This window comes from Pseudopodoces humilis, chromosome 13, assembly GCF_049639895.1.
Source record: "Pseudopodoces humilis isolate 2021_Gansu_Grassland_sample_001 chromosome 13, ASM4963989v1, whole genome shotgun sequence".
Taxonomy (NCBI): Eukaryota; Metazoa; Chordata; class Aves; order Passeriformes; family Paridae; genus Pseudopodoces; species Pseudopodoces humilis.
The window spans coordinates 11,404,874-11,426,732 of record NC_142212.1 but is presented as its reverse complement, the minus strand read 5'-3'; the positions used below and the strand labels follow the sequence as shown (position 1 = coordinate 11,426,732).

Below are 21,859 nucleotides of genomic sequence, written 5' to 3'. Positions count from 1 at the left end.
AAATAAAAAGTAATTCCTGAGCTGTGTTTTAAGGAAGCAGCATCTGACCATTAAAAGACTCTGATCCAGAAGGGAAATACTCATTAAGGCTTCTCTCTTTTCAAAATTCCAATGACTTACAATTAAATACTTAAACTATTTTTGAAATAATTTCAAACATTTTTTTAAAAAAAATTAGTTTCTGCAAGGTTTTTTTAGTCAAGTTTTGACCTCAGTTTGACCACAGAAATGCCCTGCCCCAAGACTACAGAAGTGAACTTGCTACCTAACAAATTTTTTTATTAATTATTAGTTACATTTTATTTTCAGACAGCTGTAAAAGTCAGGCACTTTCATTCACCAGAGTCATGGAGAGCAGAGCCCAGAGCTGAGTGCTGGGTCAGGCTCATGTGTGTGGTGTGCACAGCTTTGTGTGGGGATACAGTACAAGACAGACCATGGTGGTTTGGTTTTCCCCTCAACTAATGAATTATTTTTTTTTTTTATTTTTTTGTGCTCTTACCATGGAAATAATAGTGAATGAAGTCACTGATGGAAAATCTGCAATTAGTTTTTTAGAAAAAGCCCTGGATTGACCAGTTTAATAGGACTCAAACCCTCGCCCATCTGTTTTTGCGTCTCTGTTTGCCAAACTCACTTGGATTACCTGTGTGACCGTGTTCTCACACCAAATGCTTTATTCTCTCTGAATGTGTGTGTATTTTGTTATGGAAAAGGACAAATGGCACCAGACAGGGTAAGTCTGCTCTAATCAGCACAGCTATTCAATAGTTATGAGAAACCCCTCAGTAATGAATATTTGGCATAAAGTTGCAGTCCTGCTTCACCTGAGCCTAAAGAAACAAAGGAAAAACCTGCTGTGCATATACAAAAGAAGAAAATACATTTATAAGATGACAAAGTTCAGCCGCAACCTTCTGTGCCTTTTTAAAAAATAAATGGCAATTTTCTAATCAAAGGGGCAGTTCATATTAAAAAGGCAATCTATAGAGTTGGCTCTCAGGAAACTGTGAATAATTAACTGCAAATGCCTTTTGGAACAGGGAACTTTATTAATACATTCAGCTAAGACTTCTTTGCTTTTTACTGCCAAACTAAAAGCAAGTGGCCAACTCTCCTAGAGTTTGCATCAGCAATTCTTCAAAGATTTTTTGGAGGACACCCCAGTGGGCTATTGAGAGCCAGATATCTTGCATTTCCTATGCTTTTCTCGCTTATCCCATCTCACAAAGATTGACTACCTCAAGAAATACTCTCAGAATTACCAGGGGAGCTTCAGCATTACAATTGTTTTATGACTTCTAGCCCTACATATTTTTGCAGAAAATTTTGCAGCACTAAACCTGGATTTGTGACTCTGTAAATTCAGAAGGAGCATGAGCTGGGCTGCACTGATAACTCTTCAATTTTGTTACATAACCCCCATGCTACTGAGATTCAGCCAAGCCCACTCAGCTACCTTCACACCGCTCACATACGGAGCTGTTACTCACTGAGATTTATAGAGTGATGCTGTCATTAACTATCACTCATATATAATCAATGGGACAACACGCTGGGGCTGAGTTTGCTGTAAACAGGAGCTCTTGACCCTTGAACACCAATATGTTCTAGTGTGTGCAATATGGAAATGTAACAGGAGCTGTAACTGGCTCTACAACATAAACAAAAATAAAACGAAGAGAGTTATGCAATCCTTGGGGGATATTCCAGCTCATTAATCATCTAATGCAGACAGGACTTTTCAAATCAGGGAAGGTGAAGCACCCTTTCATGTTGGATGGACAAGATGAAGAGGTTGTGCAGAAGAATACTAAATGGAGAATATAAAACAATTTAAAAAACCCTCAAGTTTGCTCTTAAAGCTCTTAAAGGCAGAGACAGCTGCTCTAGATTTTGTTTAGTTTTTTGTGTTGCTCCCTTTAGGCTTACATGCCATTAGCATGTGATGGTCTTTCTTGGGATTTGGACAAATAAAGTCTGCTGATTACCAAATATTTATAAACACTTGGCCAGCACCAGACAATCAGAGGTTTTGTTCAACCATAATTACCCTATTACACTTATCCCTTATGTATTAATGTGTGTAAGCCTTTAAGGTTTTGAACTTCAAAATAAAATCTTCAAAAATAAGACCTGAAGCATGTGATACCAAGAGGTAAGTCTCCTGATACAAAGCCTGATTTTCTTAACCCTCTTTCATTGCTCCTCAAGCAAGCATGTGATTTGCACAAAACATTAATTCAAATGAACTGAAATGTCAGGCAGCACTAACATCCAGCCAGGCTAAGAAGTTCAGCGTGAAGAGGTTAATGCATCTAGGTGGTCAATTATACCTGGGCAGCACTAATTTTACAAAGCAGTACTGATGAGGACACTATATAAATGTCCCACAATAAAAATTGCATTGGGTTTCAGAAACCAAATACTCCCAAACCTCTGAATTAAACTGGAATTAATTGTGCCACAAAGCAGATGGATATCTCCAGTTAAAGACTAATTATTTACCTGTCCTTTCAATATCAGTAGTTGGCTGGCTGGCAGCCAGTATTGTCTATGGTGGACCAGTACCTGAAAGTTCTTAAAACTATTTTTAATTTTAGAATTGCAAAGAATAGTAGCATGGCTAGGACAAATAAAAAGGGGGATATTCAGTGCTTGCACCATGTGAAAGCTATGCTACTTTAATTACAACAGTGCTGCATGATCTCTGTTCTTACTTTAAGACATCAATAGTTATTTATGCAGAGACAGCAGCTATTTTTAATACTCCTCCAAGTGTCATGACTCCTGAAGGCAGCTTGTTCTGTTAGTGGCAGTTTTGCCCATGATGAAACAGTGAATTATGAGCAGTATGTCAGTCCTAGTAGGATTACAAAGCCAAACTCCTCCCTAGCAAGACTCCAGGGAAGAGTTCAGCTTAAGGCATCTAAAACTGTTGAGGACAGAAGTTAAAGTGGCTGCAAAGTGCAGGGAGAGCTACTCCAGAAGCACTAATCGCTGAGCAACCTTTGCTCCAACTCTGCTACAGGCACAGTGAGGGCACAGCTGAGGACAGCAAAGTGTGTGAAGATCAAGGATTTGTTGTCCAGCCTCAGGCCCCTCCAGCCTGACTACATCTACAAGAGGATTTGGCTCAGCTTGCAGAGGAGTGTTCTGACTTGGTTTCCCTTAGAGGGAAGTTAACTAAAACTCCATCACAAAGGTGTTCCCATGGGGACATCATTCCCCTTACCCTCGGCTGCCCTGCCATAACAGTCTTTATCACACACTTGCTGTGGTACCCACTGAGAGCTCTGCTGTTCCCCAGTGTACTGAGCCCTCACTGTTTTACAAGCCCTTTCCCAGCTCCCAGCTCCTTTCTGTTGCGATATCTTCAGTCTCCTGAAGTGAACATGCTGCCTGGGACCCCCAGGGAGACAATTTGGCCCACCAATCTGCAGTACAGGAGTAGGAGCTTCCAGAGCAGCAGGACAATCCCATGGCCACAGCAGGAGCTGTCAAGCTCACAGCTGCCCCCAGGTAAAGAGGACTGTCAGCAAAAATTACTGCACAAAAGCGATGATGAGCACAGTGCTTTGGGACTCTAGGGGAGGAACTACTTTCAGAGACTGTGGACCTCTGCTTCCTTGGGAGGCCTTGAGAAGACCTTGGAACACACAACCAAACCAGTCACTCACTTGGATTCAAGGTCTTCAGTCCCAAGTCATTGTGGGAGAGTCCAAAGGAGTGAGACCTGCTCCTCTTATACTGGAGTTTGCCTCTAAGTTCCCCCAAAATATCCAAAGGTACCATTTAATAATAGTTTTCCAACTTCCTCCATATTTACAAGGGAGGAATTCACCTGGGGAAGCAGCTGCCCCTAAACATGGAAACAGCAGAGCTCGTGGTGTAAATGCTGCTCTAAGAGCCGCACTGTCTCTCACACCAGCCACCAGAGCCTTTTGACAAACTACCAATCCAAGATTCAATCTGCCCCTTTATATTTTGGCTCTTGTGTTACAAATTTTAGCACAGTTCTTAAGATTATTTTTTTCTAAACCTAATGCATGCCAAACATCTTCAGCATGAACATGATTCCTGCTGGGGATTTGGCTGATGCTTATTTTTAAAAATAGAGAAGTAGGTACAAGTTGATCAGAGATGAAACTGAACTTTAAACTTTCTGAAAAAGCCAAGCTGGGCCAGAAACTGATTCTACCCATAAGTGACTATCAGAGCAAGCAAGCAAGCAAGCAAGTAAAAAAATTATTAACAAACTATTTGAAGATACTTTGGATTTAAGTTTCCCTACAGGTGTCTTCCTCTGCTGCTATGTTTTGACACTTATATAAACACACAGAGTTTTGAGGTCATGCCTGTTCAGAGATCACGTTATGCAATATGATTTTAAACTTGAAAAATAATAGAGAAATGAGAAGAAGCTTATGACTGATGAAATTCAGGCATCTGGCAAAACAGTCTCCTCAGAGACTGCAGAGAAAAACGTAACAGAGATGACCTGAGAAACCTAGAATACAGGACAACATTCACCACCTCTATCAGATTTATTACTGAGGTCAAAGCCTTACATTGTTGTCAGACTGAGGAGAAATGTGTTATAGTTTCACAAAGTGTACTGCAAATGCTAACAGCTGGGGAAGAGGCAACCACAAAGGTGATGATTTGTCACTGTTTCCACTGTAAATCCCTGCTATCAGGGCATCTGCAGCGACTTGTTTGTGCTCTCCTGCCACATGCAGAGAATCCAGCCAAGAAGGAAATAAGTTTTCTTCCAAAGAAAACTACTGGGCTTCCATAAAACCTCAGGACTGACCTCTAGCATGCCACCAAAAGCTCCTTGAACACACCATAAAGAGGGGGTACTTACTCCCAAAACTCTGTGACAGGAGAGGTGAAGTTAGTGGCATTCAGCGATATCCAAAGCGTTTTGTTCTTCCTGAGAGTGTCTTCCACGCAGGTTGGCGTGTTCCACTTCTGGTGGCAGTGTGCCCATGGCAGGACGCTCTGGAACGACTGGAACAGGTAGTAGAGACCCCAGGCCAGGATCACGATGTAGTACACGTTCAGAAGGGACACAATCACTATGGAAGCATAACCAATTCCTGGAAAGACAGGGGGAGAAAAGAAAAACGTGCAGATGTGACAGCTGCTGCACCTTGTGATCTCCTGGGGCTGGTGCCATTCCTGCTGCGTTGTGGGCTTGCACCCTGCCCTACCCTACTGCTGATGGAAACTCAGCTCAACCACACATCAGCACAGACCTCCCACCATCTCTGGCACTCAGAGATGAGTATCTGGCTGTGGTTTGCTGACACAGAGGGGAGGACTGCAGGAATCTATCCAATTTAACACTAACCCAGCTATTTCAAGGTTTAGTAGAGGGAAGTCAAGGCATCAGGCTTTGCTTATTTGCTGCACTATCTCATTTCTTAGGTATTATGTGTGCAACCTCATTCTTGCCACACTCCCCCAAGCCAACTTTCCTGGCAGCAGCTCAGCTGGACAGCACCTGCACCACTCAGTTATCAACTGGCTGGGCTCAGTCTGTGTGGGGTGGGGGGGAAAGAAAAAGACATTTCTTGAATGAGATAAGAAGCAATAAATGTGAAAGTGGTTGTTTCTGCCTCAATTTCACTTGTGCAAAGGAAGCATGGTATTTGCGGCTTTCATGGTTACCTGCATCAACCTCTGTTTACAGTTTGCCACTTATGAACCACAGGCAAAATAAAAATACTTCCTTTAAAAATTTAGAGTTGTTTCTTACAAGAATCTATGAGGCTCCTTTTAACATCACTCTGATGGATATTCCAGCACTTGGGATACCTTCCTCACATTTCACAGTTTAAAACCTTGTTGCAGCAGGAGTCTTTATCACCAGAGAATATTTTCATATCAGATGGAAACAAGCAGAGCAAGTGCTATTTATTCTGTGCATCTGCATTTCTTTCAGCATATACAGTTAGTCACATTAGCTACACTTTATGGATGCCTGGGAGATTGCTATTTAAACAAGGAACATTCCTCCTTCCTCCTCCTCCTCAAAAAAAAAAGAAGTTTTCACAAAAGTGGGAGGAGGACGAAGAAAATTAAGCTAAAGCAGCACGATTACATCAGCTTCAGCAGCATTTTGAGTACTAGGTGGGAGGGTGAGCCTCAGAGAAAACCCCCACTTCTGCTTGGGGTGACATCAGGGGAGAGATGCCTGGAACAGCAACAGTGGCAGAGATAGAGACACACCAGTGTGAAGCGCCCACTCTTTCCAAATGGGATTTCAACAGGACCACATGTTTAGTGTAGCTATTTCAAATGATTCTGACCGCGCTGTCCGGCTGTAAAGGGCAATCTACACACAAGACAGGCATCCTGTCACTTTTCTAACCTTTCATTTTTCCTTCTAGTCAACTTCCAGGAGTCTTCATACTGTTCCTGTGATCACTGAGCAGGAAAAGGCCCTTTGATAATATCAAACCAACACTTGCCAGGACCTACTCAGTTATGACCAAAGCCCTATTCCTGCATCCCACCAAAAATGCTGTCCAGGTTTTGACTGTATCGGTACCAGATGGATGATACCAATGATAAGCTTGCACACGGAAGAGAAATTTTGATTTCCAGACCAAAATAGCATTTCAAAGATGGTTTCATTAATGCTGTCTAGCCTTCCAAGACAACACTTTCTCTGATACCTGTAAACAAAATGTGCAATTGCTTTAAAAGGCATAATATGCAATTTCTTTCTTGGTTAAAGGCAGTTTTGCCAGTTAACATGTTGATAGCATCAAAATCAATATCTCACTTTTCCCTTCAGACTCTCTGACTTCTACCTTTCCAGGAACCAATATCATACCCCTAATTACTAGAGCAAATAGCTGAGTTAACGGACATGAGGGGAATGGTGCTGCTATGTAGCAGAGGGGCTACCCTGTTTACAGAGGGGACTTTTAGCAGTAAAGCACAACAAGATGTACTAACCAGTGAAAATAGGGCAGATCTTTTCCCAGCATGTAATTCCACCTTCGGAGGTATACTGTCCTAGCACCACCTCCAGGAAAAACACAGGAAGACCTCCCCCAAACAGGAAAATGAAATAAGGTATAAGAAATGCACCTGTTGAGAAAATACAATAGTACAAAATGAGATCAAATGAATGAACTTATGCAAGATCATCAAAAAAGTGGCAACAGGCACACATAAACACAGATATTTGATACTTTAATATCACTATGCAATAATCTTATTCTGGGGTACTTTTACTCATTTTCTCAGTAAAAACGATGAGTATAGGCTGGAAAGGGCATTTCTTACCTCTTTAAAGTGTGTGTCTCCAATAACAATGGCAGATTGTTAGGCACACAATACTTTCACATGGCTCCCCTGGTCTGAAATCCTACTGGTCTATATTAATAGCATATCTTTTGGTTAAAACCCAGACTCAGTTGTAGCAGAAGTAAAAGAGCAGGAAAGGTTCAATAGCACATTTAAAATTGCTGGACTTTTTCCTTAATAAAATTTTAATAAAAACTATTCGGCGATGAAACAATCTCTCCGGAAGACTGGTGAGGGAGGCAAAAAACAGATGTATAAAGAGTCTTTTTAAAAACTGGATGAAGGCACTGAAGAATAGCGTGCACTGGGCAGACAGACCGATTCCTGAGCATGGAATAAAAACTCACCTCCGCCATTTTTGTAGCAGAGATACGGGAACCGCCAGACGTTGCCTAAGCCGATGAATCCACCCGCCACGGACAGCAGAAAGTCGATCTTGCTCGCCCACTTCTCCCGCTGGGGCGGCTTCCCCTCTGCCTCATCCTCAGGCCGTGTCCCTGGGCTCTTGCCAGGGGAAGGTTTGAGGATGTCCTTGTGGAAATCTTTTAAGCACTGAAGCTTTTCCTTTGTTGCCATATTTCTGCTTTCTACACAGAAAAAGGAAAAAAAAAAAAAAAAGAAGGGTTTATTAAACAGTCTTTTCCAGCTGAACTCTCTAGCACTGCATGAACTGTTTAGCCAAACCCATTCCATACAAAAGAGTGCTGTTTATTAAGCTGAGATAGGAAAATATATCTTTTACTTCACTGACCAGGAGAGACAAAGTCCCCCTGACCGTGTGGTCACCTCTGTGCAGCCAGAGCAGTGCAGAGCGCTGTGAAGCTCTGGCACTGCTCGCTGCTGACCTGCTGCCTGCAGGGAAGGGGTGCCCCAGGAGCGCTCCCCGTGCTGGCTCCTGCACGTGGTGCTCCTGGGCAAGTGTCTAACGCTGCTTCCATGCCCAAAATAAAGTACAAATCACTGTGTCTGGCCCCTTTTAAAACATTGATGTGAAATACAGAATAGTAAATCTCACCTTTCCAGATAAAACCCATTCTTCTACTTCCCAATAACCTGAGCAATCCTGTATTATTTATTGCCTGCAATTTCCATTCCCTGAAGTACTATAAACCTTTCAGAAAACTATACATTCATAAAAACTGCAATGGAAAGTCATTTGTTCTAATCAGCCTGCAGGAACTGAAGGAATCTTTTCAGTTTATTCCATTTTCATAACTGCACTGTTTTCCCTTGACATCAATAAAGGGACAAAAAGAAGCCTTTATATTCAATTTTTGTGAAATGCACACCTATGCAATGGAACAGTTTGCTGAGAATGATGGCTCCTTAGTTAATTAAAAAGTCAGTGGCATGAGTAATATTAAATCATAGCTGGTTTAATAATTTATATACATAACTTATCAAAATCATAGACATTCAAAAATAATAACAGAAAGAATTATTCTAACAAGTGCCTTTTTAACCAAGATTTTCTAATGAAAACAATTTAGGAGTGACTCATAACTTTTATGCTAACTGAGATCTCAGGCATATGTGACCAATTCATTCCCCACATAACTCGAGCGACTTCAGCTGGAGCTGACCAGTTATTTTTGCATAGCTGATACTATAACACAGTTGTTTTGCATGTTGATACTGAAATTTTCACCAGAACCAGGCAGACTAGCAAGTTTGTTCCAGACCACAACCATTCACTGCTTATACATGCCACTGTGAGTGCAGCCATAAAAAAATCATGCTGCAGATAATCCTGTTTGATAGCTGCCAGCCTCCCCTGTACCTGCACACCGGTTTTGATCTCTAACCTGACTGAGCTTGTGGCAGTGACCCAAAGACTGAGCTGACATTAGCTCTGCAGGAAGTTTTTAATCTGAACATGATTTTGAGATAGATATGCATCACTGTACCTGTAATGCTTTCCACTCACCACGGAAAGTTTCAGAGGGCTAACACCGCCACAAACCACAGCAGCTCCACGCTGGCCCCACTGGCACGTTGGTGGCCTTGGCAAAGCAGGCACTGCAACAGCAGCTGCCTATCAGGCCGTGATCTAAAGAGGGACTTTCATCTCCACAATGTTAATCATTATGATTTTCTGCTGGTTTTTAAACAAGGCCACTGGTGAGTGTACTGGGTGACACGAGCACTGCAGTACCTTGTGATCAACAGCAGAGAGAGCTCGCAGAAGGAGAAAGTGAATCACAGGGTGATGGACCATCACCACTGCAGGGGGATGAAGGCAGGACATATTCCACTAAAATGTCTCCTGCTGGTCACTGTTAGAGACACGGTATGAGATAAAGCAATAATGGAATAAAAATGGTAGGGCCAGCTCAGTAACAGCCTTTAGGCACTTAGTTGCTTTTGGGGCTTAATTCACAGTAGCTAACTTGAGTTGAGTATCATGAATGGAGATTAATGGAGGTGCCTCTAAAAGGGATTCACAGCAGCCTTAACCTCCCTGAGACATCTGCATCTCACACAAAGCCCCAAACAGGCACCATCCTGCATAAACCCCTACAGTCTTCTCTTGAGGGAGAAAAAAAAAAAAGTGGACACAACTGCATTTCTTTGAAGAGGTGGTTGATGTCCTGCTCTCACTGCAACAGCTACCAGGTATGGAGAAAACTAATTTTTGCTTTCTTTTGCTATTTGTTCTGCTTGAATCCCTATCTTTCATCTTGCAGGAGCATGTCATAACCATCAGGCAACAGGCTATTCTGGGCTGAGGAATGGAGGGTATTTGGATCGTCTCATGGAAGCTGTTCTTCACAGGGGTTATTGAAACACTCATCAACAGAGGGAGAAAGCGTGCAGAAGAGAGAGGCTCACACCTAGTGTTTAGGGTATGTTCTTATTTTTCATACAATTTTTTGCTGATCTGGTGGGACAGCCATAAACCTGCTTAAGAGGGCAGAGAGATATATAGATTTATAGATCCCTGCAGGATTAGGTTTGAAATAGGAGCTTAACAGCTCTCTGGGGAGACTGATACTGGAAATACCCCGAAACAGAACACTGGGAACACAGGCTCCTCTTATGTAAAAAAACCTAAGGGGACCTGCAGCATTAGCCACCTCTAAGATTAAAAACTCTTCGGAATTGCAATTTTTTGCAATCTACTTTTATCTCGTGACACAGAGTTCTTTACTTTTCTGCCAGCTCTAATCCTCTTGCCTGCGGATTTACTTTGACCCAGGTGTTAGTCAGTTCTATCCAGAGTTTGCAAGGCTGACCAGTTGATTGCATTCTGTAAACCCTGACTCTCCCTGGGACAAGGTGATCACCCCGTGGTTTGTCCCAGTTACCCACACACAAATGTGAAATGGTGCCTTTCCAGACTCTTTCTTTGTAACTGAGTGGAACTGCATTATAAAAAGGGATTTCTAATTCATCTCAAGACACCCCAAATTAATGGATGTGCTTGAAAACCTAATTAGCAAGTGGAAATTTTTCTTCAGCCTTAGCTGGGGCGTGATGACAGATCGTGATCTCTCCCTCAGTCCATGAACCCTCAAGGTCATGCTTGCTTTTGGGGTTGTTTCACTGTACGAGTGGCAGATGAGCCACCACAACTTTGGTGCAAATCGCCAGCTCTCAATAGTGGGGCACACTACCTATCCAAGGCTTGCCCAAAATTAGTAACAGCCCAGCTTTACTGTGTACAGACTTGCTAAAATCCTGATTGTGTCTGGAGGGCCGGCAGCTGGGGCTGGCAGGCACGTACAGTCCACCAGTACCACAGGAACTGTCGCTAAGCAGCCACCTGGGACTGTGGTCCCAGCCCATGTCACGTTCAAGGGATGTCGGATTTATCCCCCTTTGCTGCCAACCATTGGTGTCCACCCAGCCATTCCCAATTACAGGAACTGTCCACAAAGGCTGCAAGGGTGGGGGGTACGGGCGATTCTCCCTGGCGAAGAAAAGCCAAGAAAAGTAAGTTTGTTTAGTGAAAGGCATTGTCTTTTTCCTTAATGGGGTTGGAGTTTCATTTCCTTTAGCTATGTCCCACTGGGTGAGGCTAAAATGGCTCTTAAGGGAAATAGTCTGACAGAGATGCTGAAACAATATGTTGTCACCGCCCAGGTCAGAACCAGAGAATAATAGGTTATTTTTACTGTATCACTTAGTGGGGATGGTATCCGAGATCTAAGTCCATCAGATTCCCCCAAGGAAATATATTGTGAAAAAATGCTCTTACAACCACATAGTCCAAAAGGAGCGATCCAAGTCTGAGGCACATGTCTGCCTCCCGGAGACACACGTCTGCCTTCCAGGAGCCACATCTGACTGTGAGTACCCCCTCCAGGAAGCTTCAGATGGCCCCAGGAAGCTTTGGCTTCATCTGATGAACTCAATATGGATAAATAAAAAGCAGCAGCCAAGCCTGCTATTTATGGTGTGCCCCTGGGCTGAGCCCAGTCACACTGCAAGAGCCTGATCCAAAAAAATCCAGCCTGGGCCAGGACCAGAACTGCTCTCACATACACTTGTACCAACCCTCATTAACTGAGGAGGGAGTAATTGATTATCAAATCGATGCCGGTAAAATATGGAAAAATAGAACAAGGGATCAAGCACGGGCACTTTGCACTCCTCAAGTGTCTGCTTGCTAATGTGGCCAGGAGGCCCTTATACAGGAGAGTCATGTGTCTGTCCCCTGCACTAATTTCCTCAGGTCAAACACCCTGCAATAACCCAGGCTCCCTCGCTGCCCCCTGTATGCAATCAGTCTCTGGTGCACAGGTGAAAACACCACAAGACCAGCCATAAGAGGAGCACTTTCACAGCCAGCTCAGCTTGGGCCATCTCCTGGGCTACAGCTATCAATCTTCACACGTGGAGCCTGCACCTCAGATAACCCATACCCTTTAAAAAAATACAGGCATTGAAATGTAATCCCTCATAACATGCAAAAAAACGAGGGGTAGAGGAAGGGGAGGTGCTGCACAGAGGGGGCAGACAGTGAGCGATGCCCGTAAGGGAAGGCTGCAAACATAGCCAGGACCTGCTGGTTGTCAGAACAGACACAACTCCCAATACTGCTGAGCTACTGACTTTTTTTGACAGACAACCCACGGATTACACATCTGAAAATACACTGTGTTCAGTTTTTGCTTTGGGATTACAGTAATGATCTTCTCCAAGCTTCTTACAGCCGAAGACAAGAAGCCAGTGCACAGCAACACCTTCCAGGAGGAGCCTTGAGGACAAATCCATCGTGGATGCCACCTCATTTAATAGTCTCTAAAAATCAAATCTTTCAAACACTGTTTTTCCAAATGCTGATGGAAAAGGGAAAATCAAAGTATGCCTGTACACACAGATATGTGTTTGTAAATATTTATACATGCTAAAATGCACGCCCTGTCTTGCATCTGAATGCCAGAAACCACAGCAAAGCAGATACTTCTTTTTTGGCCAATGCATATAAACTTTGATTAAAGAGTCAACATATTGAATTGTTCACTAGAATGGTAACTGAATGTGTTTTCTTCTAGGTTCTTTTTCCATTAGGAAACTAAAAGCAAAGTACACATTCACAGTATCTTTGACCTTGATGGGAATGCTGCTTGAAGAATGACTGTATGGCTGTACCACTGATTTTATGGACTATTTTTGCAGCATGATGTGTATCATCATTAGTTCTGCTTTCAAGGACCCTTCTCTACTAAGTTCAGCCTGTGCAGAGTGTATATCTCGAGCTTCTCAGTGCTCTCTCATCCTTTTCTGCCTCAATGACTTTTGAAAGACATCAGTTTACCACATTATAATTAATTTTTCTAACCCTGTTTAAGCTCACTCCCTCTTTAGCCATTGCCATCTCTCTTATTTTTCTGTAATTTATTTTGTATCCTGCAAATTTGAAGTCAACATTCCTTTAAAAACTGAGCTTTCCTAGAACTGCCAATCTATTTGTGGGCTGGCTCTTTTAAAAAAAATATTATTATTTTACATTCACATTAATGAATATTTCAAAATTAGATGTCCCGATTGCTGGATCAGAGCTGGTCTTCAAATAAGCAGCTTCCACTTTCATTGAGAGCAATGGAAAAACTGCTATTGATTTCAACAGTAGTAGGATCAAGTCCCAAATAAAACTGCATTTATTATGTTTGGCTCATTTCCTAGGATTACTTGGAACTTTGAGAGCTGTAATTCTTGATGTTGACAGCTCTCCCTCCCTCCCTCCCTCCCAGGGCAGTGTGGTTAAGCCAATCGATACATGATTAAAATAAACAGCCCCCTGATCAAACTCATGGCTTTAGTGCAAGTCTTTCTGATCTGGAGGAAAAAAAGCCTTTATGTCTGCCAGCCCTCAAGGCCCCACCATTATCCAAGGAGCACCTGACTTCACTTATTGTCCCTAATTCATATCCAAGTTCATTCCGCTTCATTGAACAAGATACCTACGATTTCTGAAAAATAATACCACTCCCGTTACTCCACACATTGCCTCTCCTCCTCTTAAAAAGTGCCTCTAAAAATTCCCTGAATTACAGCCCACTGTTCTGTGTTTAATGGACTCCTCTTTTTCTGTATACTTTTCCCTGGGTTTGGGTTGTTATTTAAACCCTAGAATCCATTCGTCCTTTATTCTTTCTCAGTTTTTTCTCCAACTTTCTCCATCTCCCTTCTCACTTCATCATTTCCTTTTCTTTCACTGTGATGCTTTTTTTAGTCTTCTAAGATTGACTGGAAAATCTGCTACTGAAAATTTTCTAGGAGGAAAATGAACTTCTTTATAAAGCTGAAGCCTACTCTGAAAGAAAAGCCCAGGGCTTAATGCAATTTCTTTTTCATCAGTTGTGGTCTGGACAAAAGGTATCTTTTTTCCCTACATGCTTTTTTTTTCTTGCTGCTGTTTCCATTCATGCTCTTCAAATGCTTCAAATAGGCACCATGTCACAGCACTGAGCTGTTATAAAGTCCTGCATCTTTTCTCAGATTTCAGCAGCAGAAAATCTGCAGTCACATAATACTCTAGATGCTCATTTTGTTCTACTTATTTATGTCAAAGAACAAAGCAGTTACAACTAAACCCAGAACAGGAGGAAATGAAAAACTCATTTTCCGTTGTGTGGGGTGGAAAGGAGGAAAATGAATAGCCAGAAATTCCAATGGATTTCAGAGGGAACATGACCCTGACCCTAAGCAGGGGCTGAAGCAAAGACGATGCTCCCCAGCCTTAGAGATGGAGCCTGATTCCCCAGGGAGATGGCACAGGGCAGTCAAGGCAGTGAGTGGGGGAAGAGCACGGGATGCAGTGAAGCAGAGGTCTGGCACACTGAGTCACACTGGTGATGACTCTGTCCTACTGAAATCCCCGTGGGCACAGTGTCTCCTGCATCCCAGTGCAGAACCAAGTGTCCTGCCTGGAGAGCCATGGTGCTCCTGCTCTGTCCCCTCCTCAGAGAAGCAAGCCCAGGGGTTGCTCTCACAAAGATGATCAAGGGAAGGAGAGGGGGGTTGGCAGAGGCAGAGAGACGGAGGGAAAACTGCTCCTCCTTTGCACTCTGAGCAGGACAACAAGCAGTTAAAACTTGGGTTTGTTCATGTGAAGCCAACTGCTGGCCCAATTTAGCGCCTCTGGGTGTGCCAGCTCACAGCCGCCTGACTGTCAACAGGCTGGAGAGAAGCACCAGCTTCCCACTGCTATCCCTGCCTGCTCCCTCTGCTCTACCAGCTCACCCACTGTGAAGGTGGAAAACCATTCCTTCACTGGGTGACACCACCTCTTGAGGCCTTTGTCCTTATGAGAGGGCCTTTAACAAAATGCATTCTATCCATGTAGCAAGCTGATGGCTTTCCAAGCAAGATGGGCATTGTTGAAGAAGATTCAACAAGCTGCATACATCCTCAACTCTTCAGCCTCCTTGTGCCCTGAAGTTATACATCTTTTGATCAAGAGAACAAGCATTGCCTGATTTTGCTTTCAATTCTGATGGTCTGCTTCTGAATGGATTGCAATTCTCTATCAAACCCTGGTGTCAATTAAGTAAGTTCTATTGCCACAAATAAATCACATCAAAATCAATTAAGGGATGTCCTTCATCCTGCTATGAAAAAAGGCAAACCCCCTAAAGCTCACAAAGCTTATGAACTCAAACAGTCAGTGGTGTGCACTGTGCCTATTGAATTTTTTGCATGTGATTAATAGTGTATTGATCCTATGTGACACTTCTGCAAGGCATTTGCAACACATGATAATGTCAGACAGCAATTTCCATGCTACGATAATGGAGCTCTGCCCCAGTGCAGGGAAGAGAAACAATGAAGTAGTCATTTAGTGGGGCAAATGTGCAATAAAACATATGAATTCATTATTTCAAAGTAATTTTTTTCTTGAGGATAAATCATTTCACCCTCATCTGTTTTTTCTTTCACACCAATTCTAAATTTAGCCTTAAATTAACTGAGTTTACCAATGCTAATGTCAGGGCTTTCTTGCAATTGAGGAGTCCTGTAATTTTTCATTATGTTTTCTAACTAAGTAAAAAACACATGGATATGTAAGATTACACAGTTTTAGAAAAACACGTAGAGTCTTCTCTACTTGTTCTCAAAGCAATGGCTTTGATCAGCTGTTGCCATACCTGCCTAGGCCACCTCCACACAAAGCTAGAGTTTTGTTTTTACTGCCTCTATCCATTCATCTTAACAATAACTGAGGACAGATTTTTATCCCACCTGTGGCAGCTGTACAAACATGTCATACACTACCTTATTCCCAGAAATCTAGATCCTCAAACCATCAGTGGAAGGGAACAGTCCTTTCTTCTTCTTTGTTCCCGTGCCTCATCTGCCTAATACCTGATTTTTTTTTTTCTAGAATACATTAATGGAAGGAAGAGTTGTGCAACAGGGCACTGTGGGTGGAAAGCAGCCAGCTAACCTGTACCAGGAAAACAGCTATTACATGCACGCGATCCGCAGTGTTAGTCCCATTACAGGGCTATAAAATCTGAGCAGGTTAAAAAGCCCTGAGGGCTGGGCCATGAGCACTAAAACTTAATGGTGAGAGTGAATTACTTTTGATTTTAGCCTTGACTTCTCCTCCATGCTGGCAGTAAATATCAACAAAAATACAACTCAGTGACAGAAATGAGTTGTAATCTTTTAAGAAGTGGAATATCAGCCCTTTGCTGATGAACCAGGGTACTTAGGTGACTGCCAGGTGCTCTGCCAGGGCACCTCTGCTCACAGGCCTTCAGCCACAGAAATTTCCTAACGACCCTGAGGTTTAATTTACTATTGTTGTTTTCTTTCCTTCAAGAAAAAAAAAAAAAAGAAAAGAAAAAAAAGGAACAAAAACTTTAGGCGTATGAAGTTTCACACAGGAAATGAAATTGAAACCACTGACACGGCAGTGCAGCAGCACGGGTGGGTCTGCAGGAGACGTGCAAAAAGAAGAAGTGGCAAAGCTGATGAACAAGCTCAGGGACAGCACAACTTTGCAAAACAGGTTGGTGAAACACAGACTTTCACACGCACAAAAAAGTGAAGCTCTGTAGACACTATGATATTTATTTGCTCTCCTGCAGCTGGTGCCAGTGCTGGCTTGCACGGCCAGACAATGGCATGTTTTGTTTAATCCCAGAACAGCCTTGGCTCTGTCTCCAGCTGCAGCCCCATCCTCTCAATTTCCCTGGCTGCCCACAGCCACTCACTGCGCTCCTGGAGGGCATTTGAGAAAGAATATCACTATGTCCTACAGGCCTTGCAATGGGCATTATTTGATCCAAAAAAATCACTAATTTGATCACTGCCCATCTGCTTTGAAGTTCTGAGTTGCAAATAGAACCTTTGGTACTAACCACTAAACCACCTTGCTTTTAACTACCGTGTGATTCAGACTTATTCCCAACCAGAGGTGTATTTTCAGTTCAGTTTTCTACAGGTCTCTGACATTTGCTTTCACAGACTGAGAGCTGTGCTCATTTTTATGTCAAGAGATACAAAAACCAAACAGCGCCAGAACAAATACTTCACTTTTCCAAGGAAACTACCACATAAACCACTTCTGCATACCACGGTCTGCAAAGTGCAGAGCACACACCAAGCAGGAACAAAACCCTAGGCCCACACATTACTTGGACAAAAGCCCCCCCAGAATTCACTCTTGAACTGCTGCCTTCAAAGGGAATTGTACTAGAGCAAAGGCTGACTCCAATACAAGACACAAGTATCTGCAGTCCCACCTTCATACCAGGGTCAATCCCACAGGCTACAGGTACTTGTTTACTTGTTTTTCTATTGGCTTTTGCAGGTAAGCTTCCCCAAATAAAGCATTACACTATGTGAAGAGCCTGAGTACTCTTCTCCATCTCTTCTTATATTTTCACACAAATGCTAGCTGATGGTTTCATTGCAGGTTGCTTTTATAGTCCTGGCATGACTAATATAAACTGAATTTCTGTAATCAGTTGAAGATTTTTCTTAGTGCAATTTCGTCTTTGTGAATACACTTCAATAGGATACCAATATGGCACATTAACTTTAGTATTTAAAGCTGTCTTCATCTTGACATGACAATTATTTTTCACTACTTGGTTTTCTTATGCAAAAGTTAATAATGGACAGGTGGGAAATTGTTTGCAGTTCCACTATAAACAGTAGGCAACTGACAAACAGCTGAGATAGCAACACAAACACTTCACACGGAAACCAAGGATAGAAAGTAAGACACTCCCTTTGGTTGACTTGTCTGAATTTTTGGAGGTGACCTGTAGAAGAGCCGCATGAACCTGTGATAGCTTTACAGAAGGAGAAATCACCTAGGTGATTCAAAGTCAGCTGTACTGTACTTGAAGTTCCACATTTAGATACTATCTGCCCATGAAATTTGACTTGTAACCTATAGCTTGTGTACTGCCCAAAGAGTGGAGGAGAAAGGAACTGCAACCCTACTGAGCAAAGATATCTCCCATTACTGTATTCCCTCTACCTGGCACAAAACCTTTTCACACTTGAAAGAGCAGTACTCATCATTTAAGCAGGATCTGTATGAGGTGAGAGTATCTATGTGATTACAGAAAAGGGAGGGCAGCAATGAAAGCAAGTCTTTCCTGTTAAATCTTTATTTTAGATTTGCCTGCCTTGTGTAAAAGGGGACAACAGAAGCTTATTGTTGCTGATATTTAGACTTTCTTCAATCTGCTCTGGCAGCCCCATTTGCAGACTTTACTTCTGATAGAACCTGATGGGAGATCAGGTGTTTGCATAAGCAATATACCTGTTGATAAAGTAGAGAGATGAAGGAAAAGCACCTTATATTGTCAGACCTGAAAGAGAAACCCTATGAAATATTCCCATTTCTTTTTCCCACCAAGGGAGTTTCTGAAGTTTCTTTTTTTGCCCTAGAATAGCTACATCATTGTTCAAAATCCCCTGGGCTGATATGGTGAATCTGAGTGCGATCTTGCTTTCTCTCAGCACAATTAAAATAACATTGTTCTGACAAAGGGTGTTTTTTTGGCTAACATATGGGCCGACCATGAAAATTTGCTACCCGATGGAGCTCACAGATGCCCCTGTGCACGTCCCAGCTTTCTGGCAGACAGCTGCAGGGCTGGGAGAGCCCTGAGCTGAGGAGCAGATGCTCTGTGCAGCATTAACTCCCTCACGTGGTTACGGCCGCATGAGGAAACCAGCACGTAATGGCCCAGCGAGGGCAGTTGGTGACTCACTAAATCCTAAATAACCCAAAGCTCTCTTCAAGGCTGTTAGAGAATGAGATTTGTCACTGAAAAGGGAAAAAAAAAAAGGTGATATTTACTTTTAAATGCTTATCATCATGATATAATTATGCTTGAAACTCGTCAATTGATAACTTCAATTGGAACTTACTGAAGATTTGAAGAGAACTCAAGTGAAATTCTGTTACAAATTCCAAATAATTTCAGAGATATCCAAATTTCACCTACTAATCTCATCTGAGGTCGCCATTTACATCTTGATATTGTTCCCATAAGTAAAACCTCTGTCACCTCACTGACCTTCAGGAGGTCACTCCTGTTCTATGCAGGTATGAATGAGAATCATAATGGCAGGGAGTGAGGAGTTAATGATGTGCCAGCACCGTGGCTGAATCAGTACAGGAAGTGGGTATTAAACAGAACCATAAAGTAATTCAGGTTAAAAGGGATTTCTGGAGGTCACATGCCTCCTGCTCAAAGAAGGGCCAACATCAAAATCAGACTGGCTTGCTGATGGTCTTATCTGGTCAAGCTCTGGCCAAGAGTGGAGACTGTACAATCCCTGTGCAACTCGTCCCACTGCTTCACTCTGCTCAGGATGAACATTTATTCCATATAAACAATCTGAATGTCTCTATCAGACAAAGAAAGAAGATGAGGAGGAAAAGGGTGAGGAGGATTAATACAGAATGACAAGCTGATACCAAATGGAAGGCTCACTCTTCACTCTTCCGGCACTGCACACATACAATACAAACAGTTGGAAAGCAAAAGGTACTGGGGGGGTGTGCTGTGAGTGACAAACAGATAAGCTCCAGGTTAAGTACAAAATAAGCAACAGTCCCTGATGGCAGCATATCAGACAATACCCCTTTTATTGTCAGAGTAAAACATATTCCTTTAAGAAAACCAAACAAAAAGCCCTACTGAGTGCTTCAGTGCATGCCAAGCAATTACTGCTTTCCACAATGTGTCCTGTGACTCACTGTGCCACAATGAACTGGCATATGGTGCTCATTCAGGGTATATAACACATTAGCTCTGAAGAGCTAATAGTTACTTGGACTCTAGTTAATTTTGGGGGTTTTTAATTTCCCCATGGCAATGCAATAAATGTCATGCTTATTATTGTATTATTATTATTTTAAAAAAATGTTTTTAGTGGCAGGCAAGTGTCATTAACGCCTCAAATCTCTCGTATGCAATGAAAATCAATTCAGACAAACTCTGGCATGCGATAGCACATAAATAATTGGTAAATACTACCTGTGGTCTTCTGGGTCCAGATTTGACTGATGCCAAGAGCAATCAACTCCTTTTTGGCTGCAAAGGATAGGAGGGCACTCAATACCTTGCAGAAGGCACTCAGTACCTGGCAAAAATCAAGCTTTCTGTGTGCCAGCTCCCCGTGAAAGAGCAAACCTTGAAGCACGTGCAACAGAAAAGGTCCTCTTGTCTTGCAAGGGAAGGCAATCTCCTAGAGAGACACAGAGCCAGCTCTCTGTAGGGTGTCAAATACTCTCCTGGGTTGGAAAAGTAGCACTTTCTCTTATGAAAGGAGACATAAAATGTAACAAAGCTTCTCCCTTTGAGTGAGTCTGCCCAAGAGCAGTAGACTAGAAATCCAGTTTTTATCATGAAGAAAACATCAGAGATGCTTAAAAGCAGGGACTGAGTAGTGGCAGTAGTGGCATGCAATTACAAGAAAATTCTTCTGAAATCAAGATGCCCCAAATGACCCTGGGCTGCACCATGTAGAGTGGTGCAGAGTACAATCAAGAAAACATGGCTTCAAGAGTGCTAATGGAGCTTTCCACCATACCCAGATGATTTAATGGGAGAAAGAATCCTGTAGAAGTAAGGTCTACTTAACACTTTTATACATATGACAAAAGTACGCTGAAGCCAGTGCTATTCATTAGCAAAAGTGGATCAGAAAGATGGAAGTGGCTAAGTCAGATTCTGTCCATGTAGGGACTCAGAGCTACAGCAGAAGTGCAATGGGGTTGAAGGTCAGCAGGGCTGATTCCTGAAGAAAGGGTCTGACTCTCGACACAATTTACACGATAAAGCAATAGCAATGCTGCTGGAATCAACAAAACTATGCTGGAATAAATTAGTTGAGAATTATATCCTGAATTTGTATGTCTTTGAGCTAATTTCACAGGTATTAAACAACATTAACATCTCAAATGTGGCTTGGAAGGCAAAACATAAACACTTCAGCCTAAAGCTCCACTGCTCCTGATCCCCAAGGACACAATTATTCCTTCAGTGGTTTCCTGTATAGACCAAATGCAATTATTACCAATACAAATATTTTCCCAGTGTTTCTGCTTTACAAAATGTAAATTTGGACTGTGTTGTCTCAGGTGTTTTCTTTAGCATTTAACACAACAGTGATGGAAGAATATGGTCATGACTTTACCATGAATGGTGATGGGGAATAAGGACCTGCTCTGCCTATTTTCTCACCTTGAATCTCCTGAACTGTTTAGCTGAGTGGGAGATAGTTGAAATTGCACCTGAACCAAGAGTCCCAGCATTTGGCTTGCACTTTTTTGTTACTGCTCCATAGGTTCTTTGTTAACAGTATAAATATATTCCCCATCTCCTCATAAATATCTTTGAATTATTAAAATATTTGTTGCATCTCACTCAGCTACCTTCTTCTAGGAATGTATTCAAGAAAGGGCAAAAGTACATAAAAATGAAGTAGAGCTTAGGCCTTTTTCCAATTAAAAGTCATATTCATCTATGCAGAAATGTCAAAGTCTTCATTTCACCCAAGGAGATAAAACCAGCATTTAGGTAATAACCACCTTCTCCTC

General features: G+C 42.4%; 1 protein-coding gene across 12 annotated transcripts in view; it reads right to left on the bottom strand.

Moving 5' to 3' along the window:
- SLC6A6 (solute carrier family 6 member 6) overlaps positions 1 to 21,859 on the bottom strand; it is a 57,389-nt gene that overhangs the window by 25,563 nt on the left and 9,967 nt on the right. For 6 of the 12 annotated variants that reach the window (XM_014251564.2, XM_014251563.2, XM_014251559.2 and 3 more), the window contains 4 exons: positions 20,295 to 20,351; positions 7,677 to 7,916; positions 6,976 to 7,110; positions 4,871 to 5,105 (listed from right to left, as the gene is read on the bottom strand). In XM_014251564.2, the coding sequence (XP_014107039.1) occupies positions 4,871 to 5,105; positions 6,976 to 7,110; positions 7,677 to 7,916; positions 20,295 to 20,351 (667 nt within the window). The remainder of the gene's footprint in view (positions 1 to 4,870; positions 5,106 to 6,975; positions 7,111 to 7,676; positions 7,917 to 20,294; positions 20,352 to 21,859) is intronic. The other 6 variants (XM_005522056.3, XM_014251567.2, XM_014251570.2 and 3 more) reach the window with 1 other exon arrangement.